At 37.0% G+C, this 24,614-nt stretch overlaps 1 protein-coding gene across 10 annotated transcripts in view; it reads right to left on the minus strand.

The window, feature by feature from the left end:
• The window catches only part of TCF12 (transcription factor 12), a 171,345-nt gene that overhangs the window by 89,518 nt on the left and 57,213 nt on the right, over positions 1-24,614 (minus strand). For all 10 annotated transcript variants that reach the window (XM_071755073.1, XM_071755083.1, XM_071755071.1 and 7 more), the window contains exon 6: positions 18,358-18,460. In XM_071755073.1, the coding sequence (XP_071611174.1) occupies positions 18,358-18,460 (103 nt within the window). The remainder of the gene's footprint in view (positions 1-18,357; positions 18,461-24,614) is intronic.

Genomic DNA, 24,614 nt, shown 5'->3' on the forward strand with positions numbered 1-24,614 from the left:
AGCCTTTTTTCACACTACCCTAGAATATGATGTATTTTTATAACTGCAGTTACACTCAAATATTTTGAAAAGTGAAACCAATTGAGATATTATTTGAAATAAAATCTTGCATGTGTATATAAATAATAACACTTCCCTTATGCTTCAGCGTAGCCAAAACAGCTCATCAGCCACATACACAGCTCCACTAAGAATTTTCTTCCCTGAATAAGACCCATTCTTTGTTTACTACTTTTTAATTCTTTTTTTAAAAGTCTTTTTTTTTTTCCAATTACAGGCAGGAAATAAAAAGAAATGCAACTCTTTTATGTAAAGTAAATCCATCTGGATGTTTGCTGCATCCTATATTATAAACTTGTGATCCCCAACCAGAATGAGTTATAGTGAAGCTGCAGGCAAAATTGTCTCCATATACCACAATCCATTATCCCTGTCAAGTTAATGTTCCATGTTGAGCCATATGGCATGGGTACACACTCAACAAAGGAAATTCCTTAAACTTGTTATAATCAGCACTTACAGTCATCCAAAAAAACTGACATAAACAGCTTTATTGTGTTTTGTGCGTTTCAGTTGATATCCATGACAAAAAGAGGAAGCTTCAGGGGAAAAAAAAAAAGGGGGGGGGGAGGGAGTAAACTTGCCATAATAAAAAGGGAGGGGGGGAGACAGAGAGAGCAAGACTGTACATTTCATAATTACACAACATTTTCCTTAGCAAGTGATTTTCAATTACAATAAAGCTCAAGCCTCCTGACACTGATACACCCTGCCAGATTAACAAGGGGAAAAAAAAAAAAAAAATCCACTAAAAAACCCCACAGCGATACCTCATTTTCATTTCACATAAGAAATCCTCTATTTTCAAAGATCCTCAATTAAAAAAAAAAAAAGAACAACATATAATTTTTAGTTTCCCTGACTTAGTAGAGAAGGTTTGCTTTCAGTTATTGTATAATTACCAAGAATTTAACAGTCCTTCATTAACAATGCAGTAATTTAAGTAAAATATCTTTCTGTGCATTAAGGGGAGGTCACAGATGAATTAAGAACTCCCAGCAGCCTCTGCTACCTGGCACAACCCATCACATCAAGCCTAAGTCAAGGTACAAGTAGAGCAGAACTTCATTCCAGCCCCCGCAGTGACAACAATAAAACGCTGAGAAAACACACTATCAAATACTGAACTCAGCATCAATTTCTGTTAATTACAGCCTTGTCAGCAACGTGATTATTCAAACAGCTCATGCAAATGTTAATGAGTCCTTATTTGCATATTTATTTTTTCCTTTGTTGAAATGTCATTGATTATTACATTCTACAATGATGAATGCTGCTGATGATGTGCTCTGATATGTAATTAGTCATTAAGTGGAATGAATAGATCAATTATGGAAAAGGAGTGAGATTAAGAAATATCAAACAAGACCGCCCAATGTAACTATAGAATTTTTTTTAAAGGAACTAAAATAATTTCTTGGCAGTTAAAGTGCAACATCAGTAGTTTTCAATAAATAAACTACTACTTTTCGGAGGTTAAATAAGATCTTCCACGTGCACTGCTACTTGGGTAATCTAATTACAACAGCAGAGCTTTTGTAAAACCAGTAAGAAATCTGCAGGGTGACGCATAGGTTTGGGGCTTTGGTTGTCGTATCCTGTTCCTCCCCCACTTTAAGAAAAAAAAAAAAAAAAAAAAAAAAGAAGTTATAAACGTCCCAGAGCTGCTCATGAGCACATCATAGACTATCTGATCTTTCAGCAGAAATGAAAACAGCTCTTGCAGCAGCCTCACTTTATTCTCAAGGCAGACTGGTGCTGCCTTACACAACCGCTGGCTCTCACTACGCCGCCAGCGCTCGCTCCGTGCAGATGAAGGGAAACGGGAGAGAAGAGGAAGGAAGGGAAAGAAAAAAAAAAAACCAAAAAAACACAACACATCACCAAAAAAAAAAAAAACCCCCACATTACTGCAGACCAGATGGGAACATTCCACATGACCAAACCAATCAATCACCTCGGTGGGGCGCAGGTGCAACACAGCCGTGTAGCAACACACCATTTCACAGTCTATCGGGCACAAACACATGGTCACCAATCAATGGCACCCCCAGGACCTGGGGGGGAGGCTCTCTCGAGCCTTACTGGTCCATGCCTGATGACTTCATAATCACACATCATTTCATTCACTGGAGGATACAAACCAGCATTCTAATAACCTTCCCCCGAAACCGGTCATGTCGTGCATATTAATAGAGTGCCGGGTAGAGCTGAACCACCGGCTCCATGCTGCAATCTGAGCAGAGCCTACAAGGAGGAAACAACCTGAAGCTAAGAACTTCTGCCCCAGGAAGGATTGTCAGCTCACACCCAGATCAATGGCAACATTATTCATTCTGCCAAAATAAGCTGTGCACGATGCTCACACCTTTCACAAAGCAAGCCTTGAACAATAGCGAGCAAGCAGAGAGAAAGAACAAAGTGGGATAAAAATCAATGGCAGGATGTGCTTATGTACCCTGTGGCAAAATTCTGAAACAAACAGGACCACTGGTAACAAGAAAAAAAGTTAAAACTATTAAAAAAATGTCTATGTGCTTGGCAATGCTTTCAGTTAAAGAAATTTTATTTCTTTTAAAGCAAGTATCACAGACCAGTTTTAAAACAAGCAGATAAATTACACATGATGTGATCATGCCACACTAAGACTTCAACCAGAGTACTAGCAGCTCTCGACTCCAGTTTGCAAAAAAGGACAAATGTTAATTGATATTTGTGTCATGGATGACTTAGAGGAGTATAAACATTAGAGACATAAGGATACAGAGATATTTTGGCCAGAGCTTATCACACTATACTGTTAAGTATATGCACTGTTCAAAAGATACTCAGAAAACAAATGAGACAAGGAGCACATCTTTGAAAATACATTATACCTCGGGGCTAAAAGTCAGATTAATTACAACTGGAATGTAAAAGTCTAAACAAACTATTAAGATGCACTTTTCATGGTTAGAATGCTGTAAGTGCCCAGGTAGACAGGACTCTACTATCTGGTATCAAAGACATTATTTTGACTTCTGTTTTTCTCAAATTATTTCTATAAAGCTGACACCTCTGAATTACACAGTTTCATTAGCCAAGTCTAACGTATAATGAAGTCCCTCAGCTTCACTTTTGGATAAAAATTTGCTGAGAACTGTTTGGAGAAATACATTTAGTAGGTGTGACAAGAGAATGGTTGTTAGGTTGCACTCTATAGCACTACATGTTGCTTTAGGTCAGTAACAATTCCTCCTTTCCCATCTGAGGAGGATACACAAAGGGACTACAGCACACTTTAATTCAATAATACAAGGACAGGGAAAAAATAATGTCAGAAGGAGAAAGCACATTCTTTAATAGCTGGAATCCACATCATTTGGTGATTTACACTGCTGCAGGTCCTTTTAGCTTCTTTCCTTGGCTTCCGCCCTTTTCTATCTCAAAGATATCAGAAAAAGGCACAAAAGCATTTGCATTTTGTGCTCAATTCTAAGTCTTGGTCTGATTAATCTTTTCACAGGGCCAAATCTGAGTTCTGTAACCCAAAAACTGGGTACAATAAAAAGGTAGCAAACTTGGTGTTGTTAATCAGAGAAGCACAGAAGAGTTGAAGAACAAATGTAAATAAAATATCAAAACAGTATTAACATTTTTTGCAGAATTATGTTGGCCAGCAGCAGATCAGGAAGTGTTCTCCCTCACTAGAATGAAAAACCTATTAATCAATAAATCATTAAATTAAGGGCCTGATGACCAGCTCTATTCTAGGCACTTCCAGAATGCTAATTACTATAGTACCTAGGGAACCTACAGTGTTAAGATCAGAATATCTTCTTTAATAAGATTGAGGTTTTTAGATTAAATTCAGCTTCTTTTATTTTGAAAGCCCTTGAAAAGAAATGAAAAATGCTGTATAATGAATTAAGTACTAATAGTTGTCACACTTCATATGCAACATGGGGCAAGTTGATGGCTGTGCTAGACTTGACATCCCTGAAGAGGCAAACACCTACCAGCTGGAAACATTCACAATGGAAAGGGCTGGGAGGAACTTGACAAAGAATCTCATAGAAAATGAACAAGCTTCAGTAAATCTTACCCTTTCCTGGAAATATTAAGCATGAAGGAGAACAAGGGGACAGCCAGCACAAGTGTGCAGGCCAGCCTGAGCACCTTTGCTGCCATGCTACACAGAAGGCTCTGACAGGAGTCATGTCCAAGGCACTAAACCTCTTCTGATACTCAGACAAAACTGAGCCTCTCCCCTCTTTGGCCAAGGTGGGAAAGGAGAGGCATTTTGCTTGCTCATGACATAATTATTCCTAAAAAAGCTAAGGCATAGCAAGTGAAGGTTTAGCTCCATGCACAGAACAAAATTTATCAGAGAAACTTCAAAAGAAAGCACGTTCCAAGATGGAAAAGATGTTACTGCTTGTAAGCAAGGGAATTTCTGCCAAGATAGCATGAAATTCAGAGAAAAATTTTGGTTAACTTCTGAAAACAATTTTTAAAAAGTGCATGGCACAGTTATTGTATTAAACATATAGACTATAGACTATATAGACTGTAATGTCATATAGACATATATGTCATACAAACTATATAGACTATATCATCAGGAGAACAGTAACAGGTTTTAATCAGCTTATTGAAATCACTGAAGGAGTCATGACAAGAGTAGCATGAATTTTAATCTACAAACAGTACATAACTCCTGAGATTTTCTACAGCAAAGGACTTCAGTGAAGATTTGCTTTTACTACATATTCTTACTGCTAAAATCCAGTTATCAATACGAAGTTAAACACATTATAATTCCTAAGTATATTTTGTCTAAACTAAAAATTTATAAGCAGCAGCTCTGATTTACTCATTCATTAAAATTAGACACCACCACTGTTCAAAAGAGAGATAGAAGCTGATGACCAGAACACTTATAAAAAGTTCACTCATCTTGTAAGTGGTTACAAGGTTAACTTGAAATGGATTTCAGAAAGAGGCACAGCATTACAAATATAGAAAAATCAGTATTTGCAATAAAAGAACTGAAAATGTATCAGATCTTATGAAAGTTGAAAATGCTTAAATAAGACACAGTCAATGCAAATATTACCCTAACAAGCCAAAGATGTACATTTGCTTGATAATAAAAAAAAAAGCTTTACAAAAGTAATTTCATAAGTAGAGCTGACAACAGAAAACATAGGTAAAATTAGGCATATGCTTGCCTTAGAGTACATGCATTCAAATCCAAAGAAAATCTGTATTAAGAATATTCAACAAATTGAATGCACTGAGGTTCAAATACAAGCTGCTGCTTAACTGGTCCCTCTTATCTGATCATCTGTACTGGTGTTACTCAGCTTTATCCAGGGTCAACAAAAACTATTCATTTTATGTTTTGCCTAACTGGATTCCTTATGATCAGCTGTTAGCATTGAGCTGTGTGATTTCCATTCAGACTTCACAGCTGGATTCATTATAAAAAGAATATTAAACCTTAGGCAGGCATAACCCGCTTTGGCTTCAAAATAAGCATTTTTGTAACTAAGCTTGCTGTACTTTCAGGTATTAAATAAAGCTTTAATTCCAATAAAATTGTCAAATTTTACACCACACCAACTGAATATATTAAAAATTTTCCAGTAGCTGTCCAAGTTTGCAAATGAGGATGAAATTTTTAATGAGGAATGAAAAAACCAGGAAAAGAACCAAGAATTTGCTTATTTGCTTCTCTCAGTAAAAGTCTCATTGCAAAGAGTGTGAATTACATTGAGGAAGTTTTTATTATTTTTTTTTTTATGGTATGTGGAATGTCTTGTGGTTTGTTTTTACAGTATTTACTGATTTGGTTCTTAAGGACTTCTCTCTTACATTCTAAACAAAAACAGGGATTTTAAAGTTATAACAGAGAGAATGCCTACATTGCCTAGAGATATTTTATATTTAAAGGCTGCTCTATAAAACAAAAATATTTTCCACAAGATGGATAATTATTCTTAAAAAAAGTAAATTAAGAGTAAAAAAAAAAAAAGGGAAGACTGTGAAATTTTTTTTTATTTAGATTTGTCTTCCAAAACAGAAAATAAATGAGCAGCTCTGCCAACAATGATTATTGAAGGAAATATGTGAAAAGGGTCAACAGGACAGAAGGGAGAAAGGCAGCATAGGGTGGAAAAGGTGGCTCTGTGTAAAAATGCAAAATATGAAATTTGGCCATCTAGTACTTCTCAGGGCTTTTTTTCCATCCCCTTTTTATATCACTGCAGAAGTCTGCTCATGAAGAACAGGGGAGTTTCTCAGAGGGAGGGAGTAGAAAAGGCAAAAAAGGGATTCAGGGACTCTGCTGACCACACCAGAAGGGAAGAACAGAGGAATACACATTGCCAAACAGGCAGTCAAAAGCAAAAAGGAAGGAAAGGGCAAGAAGATAAATAATTAAGAAGAAAACAAACAAAAAACCCTAAAATCAAAACAAAAAGAAAGCTCAACAATTTAATTTCTGTAGTTTCTCACTTTCCATGTCTTACTGCTGACATACTGCTTTCTTTAAAGGAGAAAAAAATGGGCAAGATATACCTTGACACAAAAAAAATGGCCAATGCATATAAGAATATGAATATGAAATATGAATATGAAAATTGAACCACTGGATATGATTTCAGCTTAACTGCTACAAATTTTGAACTATTTAAAAAGCACGAATTGCATTAAATCTTAAAAACATGATGCATTTTTAACATATTCTTCATAGGATGGTCCCCAAGGCTCCCCATCACAAATTTATGGACTCCTAAAAGGAGACAATTGACCAGATATCTATTCAGTACCTTGAGCTTTCAGGTTTTATTACCAGCTGCCACTAACCCTGTGTCACAGGCCAATAGAACTGAAGAATGTATCCAAAGAGAGACACTATCAGGAGAACTACACATTGGTTTATTAGCAGTAAAGACAGAAAAAAAAAAAAAAAGAAAAAAAAAAGAAAAACAAACAAACAAACATGAAAACACATTTTGGACAGAATCCTGCAACTACAATCACCTGACATAATTCTTGTAACAAATTAAATAATTAAAAAAAAAACTTAAAACAAAATTTTTATTGATACTGTCTTTTTTAAATGTCTAGTACTTTTTGTGCCTTTTTTCTGATGTTGGTCAGCATTGTCCTCTGTATACATATTTATACAATGTGACCCCTTTTGCTATTTACATGCAGAAATAAAATAATGAACAAGTTTGGATTCAGTACTTTCTGGTCAGAGCAGAAGAAGCTCAGATGGCTCTAACAGAACATCCTCAGGCAGACAGAGCCACGCCAGAGGCCTTGGGAGCAGAAAATCTTTAGGCAAAGTGATTCATCATGTGTGGCAAGATAACTGTGACATCTAAAGATTGTTGCCTTGAGCAGCATGGTACATGCTACAAGGGATCAAGCATTCTGAAAAGGATCCATGCACATCTCAGAAGCTTCAGGAAAAAGGACATGTTTATAGCAACAAAATACTAGACACTAAAAATGTTTATGTAAATTTGGGTTTTGCAGTGGAAGACTATGAAGTTCCCCTAACACAGAAATAAGCAAATTTGTACTAATTTCTCATTCATGCTCTCTCTTTCAGAGTCTAACAAAAGGGTTTTTTAATGACTCATATTCCTTCCTCCAATGTAACTAAACCACAGCCTTGCAGGTTTGTTTAAAAGTTGGCCATTAATAAATTTTTCCACTTTAAAACAGTTTTTTTAGACTGGCTTTTATTAGCCTTTTGTCCATTCACCACAAAATCTTCTAACAGAGTAGCAGAAAGGACATTATTAAATTTCCACTGCAATATTTTGGTCGACCAAATTGAGTAGACAACAATCTCTCCTGAGGAAGCAAACATTTACTGTCCTGACACAGCAGCCCTGTTCAGAAACTGCACTTAAAGTCCTCTTGGAAGTTTTGAATGTACCAGTGTCTCACAAACAAGCAAAAAGACCCACACTGGAACAGAAGACAGACTCCTCTGCCATGGAATCCTACCAACTACAAGGACCAGTAATAGGTGAGGAGTGAAGGAACCACAAAAAAAAAATAAAATACTAGAGCAAATGTGAAGATTGTTATGCTTTTAGTTTCAACAGTCAGGTGTTGGACCAAAATCAGGACCTTACTGTAAGTAACAGCAGAGCATCATCATGTTTAAAACTTTATTTTCTTTATATTTAGGATTAAGGAATCATAAAGACAATATATACCTAAAAATACCAACTTCTCTGCACAAACCCACAAAAAGTGGCCTTTCTTAAAACAGTCAGAAAAGTCAACAGACCACAGAAGACAGACAAGCCAGGTAAAGACAGGAAAAAAAACCCAAGTGCAGCTGAGTGCAAGCCTGATGGAAGTGCTCAGGTGGAACAGTGAATTGATCCAGATGGGTGAATTTAAGGGACAAGAATACAGGTTTAACAGCACAGTAAAACTACAGTAAAATTATATTCTTTATCTTTGAGGACAGATTATCCTGTTGACTATTTCAGTGTATATTAAAGTTTACATTATTTTCTACCTCCAATGTTTTGGCATTCTTGGAAGGAAATTGGACTACTGATAAGTAATTGTGTTACATTAACAACCAAGAAAGCAGCATAAAAGTATCACCAAAAAAATAAGGAAGATCAGATAGAAGGGCAGTGGCAACTTTAGAAACACAGCTTGCAGTTCAACAGCAGTGCTGAAACTGATTATCATGGGAACAGCAATGCTTTAGAGCACAGGTTAAAAGAAGAAAAATAGTTACTGAGGCCTGGCTAACATTTTCTCCAAATGAATCACTGTCTCCCAATTTAGTATTTTATTCTACATTGGTTTCCTGGCATTTGCACTATGTCTCTTTCACGAGACCAGGCTGGGGGAGGAGGGAGAGGCACTCAAAACAGAACCTCTGAGAAGTACAACCAAGTAGGAAGTTTGCCTCCATATTGCATAATGTGAAGCAAAGCAGTAGTTAAAACTCAGTATCTTGAGTTCAAGGCATTTGTGTTCCAAATTGCCTTCCATGCAGGTGAAGAGATAAATCAATCAAGAAAATCCACTATATTTTTAAAAATCATTCTTCATCTTTACTCTGTTCCAAATATATTGCTGAAAGCCCACTGCTTATTGTATATCCATAAGCAAACTATCCTACATAAAATGGTTACTGAGAGCCAAATGGACTTTTTCTTTCTGCCAAACCACATTCCTTTTCACAGTTTGCAACTGTGCCACTGAACCAATCAAAACCAGCAGAATTTCTCTTCTCAGCCCTCTCCCTTTATTCCTCTGCTCCAAAATTCTGAAGAAACGTGTCCATAGTCAATTATTTTAACAGCTTCACAAAGTTACTGAGTTTTTTTCCTATGTACATTTTGAACCACATTTCTAGAAGATACATTTTTAATGTAATGACAAAAATATAAATGAAATAAGAAAGAATATACATATATACCAGACAAAAATATCCATTACAATTGTGCACAGGGCCTGGTGCCAGATAGCTGTCAAACAAAGGAACAAAATCATACAGTTGTTTGGCACTCAAGGCTGAAATCATTGTGAAACATGCACTGTTTATAAATTGTCATTGATGAATAAAGCAGTGAACAAAAAAATTAAAGGAAATGCAGCCAAGCACCAGAATGATAAGCCAATCATTGCTCCTCCTCCCACCATTCTCAGTATTCCAACCAAATAAAATAACCCCTGAGCCCCCAATATGCTGGGCAACAACAACATAGTGTGGATAAACTGAGCATTGCATGAGCAAGTGACTTCAGACTGTGCTTTCATAGCTCAGTGCAAAGCACCCAGAAATGTGATAGATTCAGCCACTTGTAAAAGAATGGCATGTAGATTTATCAGCTTTTTTATTTATAAAGTAATATTTTAAATGTTAGTAATGCTGGTGACATTTCTCTTAAGCTTGAAAAGATCAGTCCCAGAACATGTAAAGAAAAATTGTTTCAGTGATGGTAAAAATATACTAGCACTGAACATAGCAGTGCTGAAAAAATACCACCTCACCCATCATTGAGCAGAAAGATTTAATTCATGTCAGGTGAAAGGATGACATTTATCTAATGTACAAACTCAGAATCGTATCCTTAAAAATAATCAAGAACTCAGCTTCTGATCTTGCACATCTATACTGATCTCAAGCTTGAAGCTGTATAATAACCCCATGTACCTATTTGGAAACAAAATCTCCTCTAGCACTATAGGAAAACTAACTTAAAATATGCAAAAAATCTATTTTGACTAATAGGTAGAATATTAAGGAGTGCTAAATACTTTCTATGATACAACACACATGCAAGCTTCTGCAAACTCCTCTGAAGTAAAGGGTGACATGATCAGATTCTCTCCAATACCTCATAAGGCAATGTGACTTGAGATACATAAAGCATATTTAAGAAATATGCTTCTGTAATGATTTAATTTTCATAAACCTCTATGCAAGCAGGACAATCTGCCTGTAGTTTAAGTTGAAAGTACCTCAAGATTGCAAATAAATATATAAACAAATTGAATCTGAGGTGACATCTCTTAAAGGACTAGCAGTAAGTGAAAGAAAAATGTCATAAGAAAGGAACACAGTCAAAACAAGATTTATCATAGCAAAACAATAAGGCAAATTTCACTTTGCTCCTATGAAGCAGAAAATACATTGAAAACTGCAGTACCCTGGTAAAAGGTGTACAAGTCCACTCTTTCCTATCTCAGCAGAACTTATTTTAAGCATCATACAATTTTTTTAAATGACACAGTCATGTACTTAGGTACTCAACTTAGACCCCAGGGATTTGCCTTGAAGCTTACAAGATTGTTAGCAAGTCACACATTACTCTCAAGACTACTGCTTTCTATGGCCCAATGTATAAGAGGAAGACTTTGCAAGATGCCTTCCTTGTATTGCATTTGTGCCTAATGGCTTATTTTAGAGGCCCCTATTATACTGGGAAGCAAACTAAAATGTTTTTTATTGTGAGAATAGTACTGGTTTTGCACATGGTCTGTACAATGGGATATAAGGTTTTACATTTACATATTATATATTTTAGCACACTTAGCTCCCAAACACCTTTAAGGCTCATAGCCAGACCTCAACAGTTTTAGGAAAAGATTGTAAAATGAGTCTCGACTTACTTCAAGAGTAATTGCTCCATTTCTTCTGCATTCCCATTTCAATGAGCTCTTATTTTATCACTGAAATTAAGGCTACTGCTTTCATTAAAGGCATCAGTAACAATAATCCCAAATACTGTCAGTTTCTTTAATCCTGCGTGTAACACAGCATCACATAAAACGATGGCACAGCTTTATTCCTACTTCATCTTCAGATGGGGGACCACTGTGAGCTTCTCCCAAAAAAACCCCAACCAAACAGCTCACTCCCTACCAAAAGCTTCCACATACAAGGATAACAAGGATTCTATTTCTCAAAGTGACCCTGCATCTGGATGCCTAAGAAATAACTCCACGGAATTTTCAGCTGACTTCCCTGCATGAGAGTGACAGAAGCTGAACACCCATCTGAAAGCCACAGTGCTGCTATCCTTCAGAAAACTATAAAAAGACAGCAACTAACAAAGCCTTGCAAATAAAGCAAGATACCACCATTGCTTCACAGAATGAGTTGCAGTTTCTCTGGTCTTCTGCACATTTCTGTCTGTTCTGCGTAAAAAATCTCTCAGGCACTTTTTAGAAACAAAATCTTGATGCAATGTTGGATGATGTGTCCAGATCTTATTTTCAAAATCAAATGAAAAAAAAATGTTTTCTTTTGATGATGCTTGTTCCCCAAGTCCACTATGCAGCTGACACACTGCACACCCAGGGCAGCTTACAAATCTAGGGAAAATGCAGTAGCCACTCAGGCAAGTCACAAGGACACGAGTATCTTCACCCACCTAAAAAATGAAATTACTTCTTTTATAGACTGGCTCATTCAGCCGTTTTGCTTTCCCCTCTGAGGTGCCTGTGTATCTAAACAAAGTCAGGTTTCTTTCCAGCAGCAACAAACATTTGACTCACTAAAACCCAGTCTCTAAAGAAAACTATTACCAACTTCAAATCATACTAATGCAAATACTATAATGCCCCAAATCACAAAAGTCACTTGTTTTGGCACAAGTGGCCTAGTGACAACATTTTGGTTGATCAGTTCAGTATTTAATCACTGCATACAGGCTGCTGCATTATTAAAAACTGGACTGCTAGCAAATGACACGCTACAGCTACATGCATGCAAGAAAGAAAAAAAAAAAATTAATGGAATGAAATAGAGATTAAGTAAATGATTTTTATGCACCTGGTGATAAGCAAACATCTTTATTGCAAAACAAAGACAAGCCATGAAAAATTACAAAATTATCTTTTAATCACCAGTGAGGTTTCTACAGTCTCCTATTTGAACAGGATAATAGTTATTATGTAGATCCCTAAGCAACTGCCTCATGGGGAACTTACATCACCAGTATGGGAAAGAATCACCCCCTCCTCCCTTCTCCCTGGAAAGAAGGCTTGGTGCCTTCAGACAAACTGAAATTTGAAATCCTACAGCTTCACCCAGCTGATCCCATCCACTGGAACACATCTACAAGTGCCCAGGGATGGCAGGAACCACAGGAGAGAAATATGCCCTTTCAGCATTTCATGCACTGATGAGCCTTGTAACATAAACATACCCCAAAGCAGCTAAACTGACATGTTATAACAAAGAGAAAAGGCAAGACTTAAAAATTTCATCAGATTACTATTTATTCCCCTTTTCAGAGGCAGAGTACATGGTGAATAAATAAACACAGTATTAACTAAAGACCAAGCTTCACAGAAAAGAAATTATCAGAACTAAAATATTTCAGAATTCAAAAGCTACAGAATTGCAAGTTTAAATTTTTAGACTGGCATTTCAGAAGTACTTAGTATGATACCATTTCCTGGGTTTAAGTATGAGACCTTTTTGCAGGGGGGCAATACTTCCTCCAGCACAATGAACACTAGGTCCCACTTTTTCTCCCAGTGCAAGCAATGCTACTGCCTGGGGCCACCAGAACTGCAAGTTCTGCTCATGGGACACTCCTGTGGATCCTGTGAAGGTACCTGTGGCACTAGCAGTATCCAGTGAAAAGTATCAGCAGCTCTTCCTAGTGTGACATTAAATCATACAGTTTGAAAGATTTTCAAGGAGAGATTTCTTCACTTTCTTACGTGCCGGGAAGAAAACCTTCCTTTTTTTTTTTTTTTTTAATTTACTTGAACCCACAGCACTGCAGACATAGTCTGAAAGCAACTCCAGCACTGAATAGAGATTATAAAATCTTCTAAACTGGCACACCAGCACCCGTGCTCCTTGAGGATGAGCTGCCTCAGCACTGGGGCACAGTCTGGCGGCAGCGGATGCCGGGCGGGGGGAGCGCGGCCGCTCTGCACCTGCTCACCCCTCACCTCCCGCTCCGGGAGCTGCCACAGGCACCCGGGAGGCAGAGGACAGGCAGGGATGGGCAGGCAGGGGACAAGCAGGCAGGCAGCTGCGGCCTCCTCTGCACCTACCTGGCAGACCCACACCTGAGCACCACCTGAGGAGCATGGCGAGGGCCCCTCTGCACAGCTGCTAACTAGGAAGAAGATGGAAGTCTCTCGGGGGAGAGAGCACAAGCAGACACCTGCTCCAGCACAGCCTTACAAAGGACAGGAGCTCCCTGCTGCATGGGTAGAAAGCCTTGAGGTATTACTGTGTTTAAAGAAATGCTAGGAAAGCTATTTGATTGAAACATTACAGTAAACAGAAGGGAGAACTAAGCTTAACACAAACTCTCGAGAGCGAAAACCCAAGGGTAAGAATGCCCTGCACTTAGCACTGTCACTAAATGACTGTGTAATTTAATTTCCCAGAAACCCATTAGCTTTCACAAAAGGAAAATGAAGAGCAGATGAGAGCAATTCTTTGGTGTGAGTGGAATTTATTTAATATAATACCTGGGAGAGAAAAGAAAGATAAATCTGAAACTGTACCAACAGATACAAAACATCACTACTCTATAAAGCTTCAGTCTGCAGATCTGCAGCTATCAGTGACCTGCAAGTAAGATCCAACGTTTATAGGAAGGACTGAGGAGAGCCTGGCTCTGCCCAACACACCACGACAGAGCCAGGACACAGCCAGATTCAGAAACACCCCAGATCAGAAAGATTGCTAGCTTGAAACTACTGTTGGCAGAAGCAGAGCCATTCTTACCAACCTATGGCATCAGGCAATCAAGTCAGGTATGTGAAAAGTAACTGAAAAATCAGAAGGCATCCTGATCCAGATATGGATCCCTCATTTGTATGATTAATCCACAAAATGAGTCTAAGTTCACAGTAACTTGAAAGACTACCTTTGAAAATTCATGGAACTTGACCTCAACCCATCAAGACCATCAGAGAAAGACCTACTACAAAAAACCTCAAAATGTATTACTCTGCTTCCATTGGCATGTTTGGTTCTTTCATCTATTTATTTCAATCAGGACAAGAATTACATTTACCCTTTATATCTAAAGTATAAATAGAGTATAAGAAATTATATTTTTATTAACAATCTGAATAGTTTATAGCTCTACTTACTGTAACAAGCTTCTATTCTCTCCCTCATAAATACTGACTGCTGTGCATCTTGACATCCCTGCACTGTCAGGTCCTCTGTACCCTTAATGCTGGCCCTAAGAAAATATGGCCATATCCAGCATGACCAGGACAGTTTTTTAGGAAAAGGAGCACAGTTACTACCTCACTATGACATCAACAGAGGTGAGCATTACAACATCAAGATGATATGAAATAAATGAGTAAGCACAGCCCTGTTTAATTGTAAGGAAGTATACTTGATAGAAAATATGGATGAATTATCTCTTTCTTCTTCAAGGGGCCAATTTCAACATAGCAAGATTATATTCAACTGCTATCTTTTCACTCACTATTGATTAAATTTTTTAATGACATTTTGTCACGTAGAAGCTTATGGAACTGTATGCTGCTGATGAAAATGGAGCACAGAAGTTTTTACCTTTATCATTTCTACCTCTTGTGAAAAGAGACACCCAAAAGAAATGAAGACACACTTCAAATATTCAAGACAGACCAACAAAAACCCCTTCATGCTATATTCAAGAATGATCTTCTTGCTGGCTTCCTGGTAAGCAGAAAAGCTCAGTCCAGGGACCAGTACAACAGAAGATACAACACCACATGTTTGAGGGGGCCAAGGAAAAAATTATTTCGACTTGCAAATGCATAGTACTAAAAGGCAGTGCAATTACAGAGAAAAGGATCTTGTATTCTTGTGAATAGTTTCCTAGAACGTAATTAAACCAGAAAGTGTTGAATAAGCAAAGATTATCAAGTCTAAATGAAGCTACAGTCCCATCAATATATCTTAGCCTGATTTTCTACATATCTCTATGGATAACAACAGACTATGCTGGTGCCAAGAGGATTCAGTGATTTTACTTAAAATACAAGTGACAGCCTTTCTTTTTTTTGTACTAACAAATCAACAGGATATTCTGGAATTCATTAGTGAAGAACACTAACCAATCCAACATAATAGCTTTACTTCCTCTGCAAAACACTTCAGAAAATATCTAAATGAATATGGAAATGCATCTTTCTGTGGCAAATTGTTCATTATTGAATCATTATCAACTCTTGTTAGTCAAAATTTCTCTCTTTTGCAATGTACAAGATCATTAAAATGTTTGAGAGCTCCATCATGAAAGACAGTGGCACTTTATAATCCACTATCTCTTCAGGCAAATATGCTTATGGCTGAACATAATACACAAAATAACAACATCCCCTTGACACACAATTCTTTCTTTTAATGGTGCTCTTAAGTGTTGACAGAAATGCCGAAATATGTTGTCACTTTTTTTTTTTTTTTTTAATAGTCTTTAACTATTTCCAAGATGTATTTCAGTCATGATAACAAGTTGGGAAGGGATGTGTTTCTTAGATCTTCAGCATGGAATCCCAGACACTTCACTCCTAGTAGCCTAGGGAGATATTTCCTATAAGCTCAAGTTCATGTTCTTAGCCTCCACCATCTGAAGATCACAGAATAATAAACACATTAAATATCACCTATCATATATCATATCATGTCTTGGCTTCATGAACAAAGATTTAAGTTATATCACCTACAGTAACTAATAAAATGGATACTTTCATTCTATTCATAGGAATATGCCCACAATTTGATATTAGCAAATGGTGTCATTTTTTGGGTCAATAATAGACAAAAAAAAAATTCTAAACACAGTGGCATGCTTTTTAACGTAGCTTTTTCCATACCTCTCTCCAAACCCTCAACATCAACTTAGGATATACTGTAAAATTCATGACATAAAACTATGATACACAAAGCTGCATTCCATACTGTTACAGAAGTAAAATTATTTAATTTTTTTTAGTTATCACAACCCTTTTAAAAGCTTACTTTTAAAGTTTTGAGTTGTGTATTTCTTAGGGATACATACTGAAAGCTTTCTATAACATGCAGCAAAGAATTAAGTGCTATTGCTCCCACAAAGTAAAACCTGTAAAAACTGTTGTTAGATAGCAAGCATCACAAAACTATTTCAGTTCATAGCTGCTTTGGGTAAGTGACTGACACACACGTATCACTCTCTCTACAGAACAATCTCAATGGAGGCTTCCTCTCAAAAAACTGGATTAATGATGTATTTCTACTATGTTTGATGGAATCACCTAGCCATTTCAATAAAACTGAAAAACTAAGAAGACAGAGTTGCAGCAATTATTTTCTTCATATATTTAAAGGCATATACCATTTAGAAATCTGATGGCTCAACATAAAAGCACATGCAAACAGTTTGCCTTTGGCAACACGAATAAAAAAAATAAATTTTCAAACACTGCAATATATTTTTGTGATATAAAACCAGCATCAGCTACAAAGCCTACAGCCATTCTATACATGTTGCTGATCAAAACACAAAAGAAGCAATTGAAGTACCTTGTCTTTTTAGCCTCTTGTATTTAAAAAACAGACTACATATTTTAAACAGTGTTGGGGGGAAGCTCTACTCTGCTTTATCAAAATATCTTAGGGAAATTACATTTTAGCTTGACTGTCTTCAGATCTAATTATCATCCACTAATTGCCATGTACTCTCTAAACACAAACTACACAGTTTTAAAACTATGTATTTTCAGGTTCATATATGAAAGTTTAAACAAAATTCTGCTTTCAGCAATAGCTGTGCTTTGTCTGCCTCTATTTCAGAGAAAATTAAAGTAGTAAACAAAGACTGAGCAAAGTAGAAAGATTTCCAAAAGAAATTGCAGACCACCAGGATTTGGATTTAGGTAATCCACTTAGATTACCATGGCTATGTCTTTAAAGGACAATACTGAGATGACAAAATAGGTCATGTCTACAAGACTCAGAATATATAAGTGAAACAATGCCAAATGAACAAACATCCACAGTCAAGCCTAAGTTTAAGATACAAGAAAGAGAAAATTGTGCCAAGCATGTATTGTCAAGCAATAAATATTTTAAAAACAACATTTTTAAGCCATCAGTACATTAGCATGTTTCAGATAGTACAATAGTGCAGGCAATGAAGAAAAAGCTTTCTGTATACTTAAGCCTACAAAATAATACACATTTTGTCTGTTTGTTTTTCCAGTTTCAAAAGCAGAAACTACTACACACCCCTAGGCCTTGAAGTTGTAACAACATTTGTGGAGCAAAGTAAGAGTTTGCATCTATTTTTAGAAGCTACAAAACTTCTAATATAACAAATATCAAAGTAACTAGGAAATTAAAAATAAGAGGCAAGTTCTCAAATGACTAACTGAAGAAAAGTTTAATGTAAATTGTTATGTAGTTCAGGAATCAACAAGTGTAAGGGGAAAAAAAAATTAAATGCACAAATTAAAAATTCCTATATATCTCTCCTCGGCAGAAGTTAAGGAAAATTCAGCTTTAAAATAATTGATTTTGACACATCTGTTTTAAATTCTAAAATCAGAGTATAACAGTTCTCTGAATCAAGTTAAGAAAATCTATGTGGTTCCTTTTAAAAGGGCCTGCACAGTGGCCTTTATGAGGGATCTGCCCAACATAAAAAGATTTCAATAGTAAAGTCAGTGTTGCTGCAGAAACAGAGCAACTTCCAGATGCTTGACATGTCAGGCCTAGACAAGGAAATGAAAAATGTCTCTTTCTGACCAAAGAGGCTTTGAGGGGATACTCGTAGAGAATTACCTACTTACCCATCAGATTTGAGTTCATGAAAGGTGTCGGGGACAATCCTTCATGGGGCCCTAATCGACTGTCATTCAAGTGATCACTGTAATGAGGACTGTCTGCAAAACCCTGGAGAAAAAAAAAAAAAGACCAGAGTATTAAACAGATTATTTGGCAGCCCTGCTAATTGAGTGTAATGACACTTTCCTAATTAAATGTGCAGAGTCACAATTGGTCATTAATCACAAAAGTTGGCTTTCGTGTCTCTCTCAGAAATTACTCCCTGCTCACATTTTTCTTTCTCCTGGTCTTTTATTTCTCCATCAAAAAGAAACCACAGAATTTCTTAATAATCTCTGTCCCCATGGACAATATTTCTAAAAACTAAATAGTACGGAGATATTGATATTTGAATCATTTTAGTGTTAGGTTGCTAACCACTGAAAGTATAAAATTAGTTTGAAGAACTCAACTGATTTTTCCCCCTAAGGTTTCTGTTTGCATTAATAGAACAACACAGTAAAAAAGTCAGGAGAGATACTGACTTTAAGTCAGTATAAAGGAAACAATATAAGTATAAAGGAGAAGAAGAAATTCCTTTTCTCCTTGCAGCCTGCTTTAACTGTTACACATTAATAGGCATTTTGACACTATCACATTACTAAACACCATAGCTCAATAACAAAAGGTCTACTTCCAGGAAGTGATTAAATTAACAACTTTGTAACCAATTTGCAAAAAAGCACTCAAATTGAAATATAGTTTTGCATTTCTCTGGTGTTAGTACAGCCAACTTAGCAGGCTTGGAGTGACCTTCATGTAGTAAGGTATCAGTGGCCCATTGAAAGCTCAGGACTGATGTATAGAAACAGAAAGCATGGAAGGCCCAGGTTGTACATACTATTTAATTTAAACCAATTACTTAAAATTCTTTTTTGAAATTCTTTTTTGAAAAAAATCCTTTCAGCTTTTCCATATAAAGGTATGAATATGGTATGTGCCTTCCAGGCTTTCAGATCAGTTGTGCACTCAATCACTTATTCTACACCAAAACAAGGCAGTCCTGACACCCAAAATTGCACCTCTTTTATGGCCAAAGCTTTGGTAAACATTTTGTAAACCTTATCCTAGAACCCCCTCTTACTCACTTCTTTAAGTCTGGTAGAGAGAAACCTAAAGCTCAGGCCTAATTACGGGAGGGAGGAAAATTGTTCACAGCTCCTAGAAACCATTCCAGGTGCCCTGGGACTATAAAATCATCAATCATTGAACATTTATCATTTTTTCAGACCACAGGCTCACATTCAAGACAACATTAATGGGGCTGAAACAGGCCCCACTATCTTTGCAGGCTGTCAGTTCTACCAAAGGGCCAGTAACTGAGGGGTAAATAAGTGTCACATCACTACCACTGCTTATGGATGCTTGTCACAACTCTTGCTGCTGCTCGGCTTTACAAGTAATCTTCTGGGAGTCCCAGCTCCCAAATGAATCTTAGCCTGACTTTATCTACTTCAAAATCAGTGATACACATGTGATAGGCATCCAGAAACAATCTTAGTGACATTTACAACTTGGTTATGACCACAAGGGTGTCCTCTGGTAACCATGACCTAGCCCTGTCTGTCAGACAAGCAGCGTGTAGCAGCAGCTGCCAAGGAAATGGAGTTGCTCCTAGCTAAGGTCACCACATGTGGTTTATTTTTAAGCTGAAATGAAACAAAAAAAAAAAACCCTAAACCTGCTGAATAAAGAAACCAAAATTTGCAAATTGAGGACCAAAGAAAATAAAGCTCCCGAGCAGGTAGCTTCCTATTTGTCTCTCTCCTTGCACTTCTTGTTATGGGTTTCTTTAAAACCTTTTTCTCTAAGACAATACTTCAATTACATTTATTTTTTTTTTAAAAGAAACCAGTTATGGTTAAAAAAAATCTGCATCTCAGACATTCATACACGAGGCCTTGATGAGCCCCAGAAACTGAAATCTTCAAGACATCTTTACTTACAAAGTAAATAATAAAACTATTGAAAAAACAACAAAAACAGTTAGTTTCATACACAGTCACACATCAGGCAACACAATCTACCTGATGCACAGGATTAATAATGCTTCAATCCAAGCTAACATTGAATACTTCCCCCCACAATAGACTGAGTAGGTAGGTAGTTTACTGGGTAGTTTACTTCTACTGGTAGTAGAAGTGGGTGGGTAGTTTACACAAAGAAATGTTCTTCTCTCTATGGGAAGAATTCCTTCAGATAAAGCTTTGCATCATGTTCTTTTCTTATACCCTCTCAGTTTCCCAGAGCATGCTTACATCTAATAACTGCAGCATCAAAGATATATTTCTATACCACTAGACAAATCAATTACTTTATCCACCTGGAAAATTCTCCAAGAAGTCAGTCCTTCAACAACAGTAAAGCCACAGAAAACAGAACATTAACTATTAGGGGGGAAAAATGTAGTAGGGCACATGCAAGCACTTCTTTTTTTCTACACTGAAGTTCAGTTTCTAAATAAAATTGTTTCAGGCATTTCATTCTCTGTCACACATTACAAAATTCAGATTTGTTCAAAGTGTAACCTCTCTTCAGCCTTTATCTACAATGAACTTACATCAAGACATCTTAATTTGGCCACCATCTTTGACACCAGTTATTCAGAGCCTTAGTAATGAGTTATGGTTCAAGCAGTGGTTTTGTTTGGGATTAGAAACTCTGGTCTGATTCCCACATATAACTCACAACCACTAAATGAATATAAAATAACCACAAACACATACAGTTTTGATTTTAAAAACTTCTTTTGCACTTCACAAAAGCAAATTAAGCAAAATCAGAAGAGCTTCAAGGACAGTGATTTAAATTACATGGAGTTATTCCAGAGCATTCTTCACATTTAAGCTGTACTTCAAATAAAATTGCATTCTTGATACCATTCCTTCCTTCTACATCTGTATTGTTAACTTACATAACAAACAGCATGAATTTTTACTGGGAAGAGCTGTAATCAATCATAGATGAAAACTTAAAAGCTTCCAAAAGCTTCTGGAAGCTTCAAGGCTTTAAAAGTGTCTAACAAATATGATAGTACAACTTGACAATATATGTTTGCTGCTTAAAGAATGCAGTTGAGACCCTAAAAAAGTTTGTCTGCAACAGCAGTAAAGGATAGTAGCTTATTAAAAGGTCTATCCCACCTGGGTGACTTGAGTAACAAAGAGAAAACACCATCAGTTGAATTTCATCATGTTTCTCCCTGCCCAACTCTCCAGCCTGTCTAAGTCTCTCTGGCAGCACAGCCTTCTGGCGTGTCAGCCACTCCTCCCAGCTTAGTGTCATCAGCTGCACCTGGAGTATTGTGTCCAGTTCTGGGCCCCTCAGTTCAAGAAGGACAGGGAAGTGCTTGAAAGAGTCCAGCGCAGAGCTACTGAGATGATTAAGGGAGTGGAACATCTCCCTTATGAGGAAAGGCTGAGGGAGCTGGGTCTCTTTAGTTTGGAGAAAAGGAGACTGAGGGGTGACCTCATCAATGTTTTCAAATATGTAAGGGGTGAGTGTCAGGGAGATGGAGTTAGGCTTTTCTCAGTGGTGACCAGTGATAGGACAAGGGGTAATGGGTGTAAATTGGAGCATAGGAGGTTCAAGTTGAATATCAGAAAGAATTTTTTTACTGTAAGGGTGACAGAGCCCTGGAACAGGCTGCCCAGGGGGGTTGTGGAGTCTCCTTCACTGGAGACATTCAAAACCCACCTGGACACGTTCCTAGGGGATGTACTCTAGGGGGCCCTGCTCTGGCAGGGGGGTTGGACTAGATGATCTTTCCAGGTCCCTTCCAACCCCTAGGATTCTATGATTCTATGATCAGTTGGCATCTGAACTCATCTATCAAGGTAAAAGCAACAGAAGGTCATGTGAGGGATATAGATAAATTTTTATCAGAGCTCCTTTTCAAATCTGTGGTTTAAACAAGATGCCATAACACAAACTGCCAGATTTCTTTCTGAGAAAGGAAGGAAATTTCAGGTCACAGCAATTCTGAAGACTACTCTCTGAAAGGAGACCAACTCAATCATCACCAGGTTGAAACAGGCTCCATGCAGAATCAGGAGCTAAATCATCATGCCAAAAGCTCTTCTTCCTTGTAGGAAGAACTATACAATTATAAATATCCTGACTGGACTCTTCTGGAATGGACTGGCTGTCATTCATTGGACCAAAAGTCTGCAAAACAGGAGTTAAGGGACAAATTGCTTTCCTGTTCTGAAGGTTCTGCAGCTAACTCAGGGCATTTTTATGTTTGCAGAAAGAAAACTGATTTTGAATATGGTTACATGTCATGGATGTATTCAAAACCATTTTGTTTGTTGCAGCCTCTCACATAGCTACAGCAAAAACAAGATTTAAACTTCCTAAAGGAAGACAAACCTTCTCTTTCTGTATCATTAGAGCCCAATTAATGTCTAATGGTGGCTATGGATTCACTCACAGTATTTTGTGATGTTGTCACCACTCATTTTACAACAGGTCTCTCAGTGGATTTCATTCTTACTGCATGTTTGTAATTAGAAAGACAGAAGTCAGATATGTCTACAAATAAAAGCAACAAGTACTATCTACTAATAATACCTCTCATGAAATGCAGCTGAAAGACTACTACTCATTAGTACTGCAGTTTAACTGAGTAGTAGCGGCAGCCTCAACTTAAAATGCTCTAGTATTTTATTTACTTTTCAGGTATTTCATACTTTTTTATTTACTTTTCAGGTATTTCATTGGATTAGAGTCATGGTCCCTAATAATTAAAATTAAGTCCATTAAATAAAACTTTAAAAAAAACAACAACTGTCACCCATAATTTTCATTCCCACATTTTCTGTGCAAGATGCCCCAGGTGTCCAAGTGACTTAGGCTTTATCTGTATCAGGAGGATTCTTCCTTGCACAGATATGCCAACACAGCCAAATCAATTAAACATCTGAGACTACTTCCAAAATCATAAATAGTTATATAGAGGATATCTTAAAATTACTTTACAATATGTATTATTCTAGAACCAGAGGAGAAAATGGAATAAAACAGAGAAAACCAAACCATAAGGGAAGGACTGACACAGTAAGTTTATGCCCCATTTTACAAAACAAAATGGTAATTAACCCACTCATGTTCAATGTCTTTCAGTGACCATTAAAGTTCTGAAAATTGGATTGAATTCCATCACAGAACTCACCTAAGATTATGTCAAAAAAGCCTCTCTGGCTCACTGTTCCTACCCCCTATTCACCACACTGGTTCCAGGGCTTCTGTGCAATTAATTATCTCTGTTTTGCTTCCACTTCAAAATGTGGAACTATTGCCCCTCAGTAATTATTCTCTGAAGTCTCATCAGAATTTGTCCATGCATAAACAAAACCATACTCCTGACCATAACTCAAGTTGTGGGGGGGTTTTTTGTTTTCTTTTTAAATAACAATAACATCCCATTTCTATTTTAGCCTGAGATTTGAGAAATCAAGGAGACACCAACTACATGGCACACAATTTTCCCATGCACTTACTGACTTCATGGAATAGCTTCTTCCACTGTGGTTAACTACACCACAGTGTTTTATGTGCTCAAGTCTATTAAAATAAAGAAAAACATGTTTTTTTCTTTGTTTCTCCACCCTTATCCCCAAGTCCCTGGGAATATACCAAAATCAGACTCAGCTGTCACTCCTAATGGAGCTGCCAAATCAATAAGTGGGTTTTGCATTTTAGTAGCTTAAAATATAGCTCAGTTGTTGCCTTTAAACTTAAAACATTAAAGTTCCACTAAAATGAATGATTGACTTCACAGTCTGATGTGGCTACACACCAAAAGATTAAATTTCATGAATATTGCTTAGTTTGACTGACCTTGACTAACAAATATTAACTGTTTAAAACTTGAGAGTACTGAGGTCTCTTCCAAGCTAAATTTGGCTATGATCATATGAATCAGTCATCTAAATGACTAAGATGTAAATTAACAACAATGAACCTACTACTGAAATCCACTTTATTTTGGATTATCTGCCTCTCCAAACTAATCTGAAAATTCTAAAGACAAATGAGGGAATCAACACAAGGAGAGGGGAAGGATGGAGATGGGGAGAGAAAGAAAGATGCAGGCACAGCAAGAGACAAATGGACAAAGCCAGGGAGAATGACTACACCCAGGAACATTGTGGTGAGTCATTGTCTGAAGATTAACCAAGAGGCTCTGGGCAATACCCATACCAAGATGTCCCAGCTAATT

Source organism: Heliangelus exortis, chromosome 11 (genome assembly GCF_036169615.1).
Source record: "Heliangelus exortis chromosome 11, bHelExo1.hap1, whole genome shotgun sequence".
NCBI classification, from domain to species: domain Eukaryota; kingdom Metazoa; phylum Chordata; class Aves; order Apodiformes; family Trochilidae; genus Heliangelus; species Heliangelus exortis.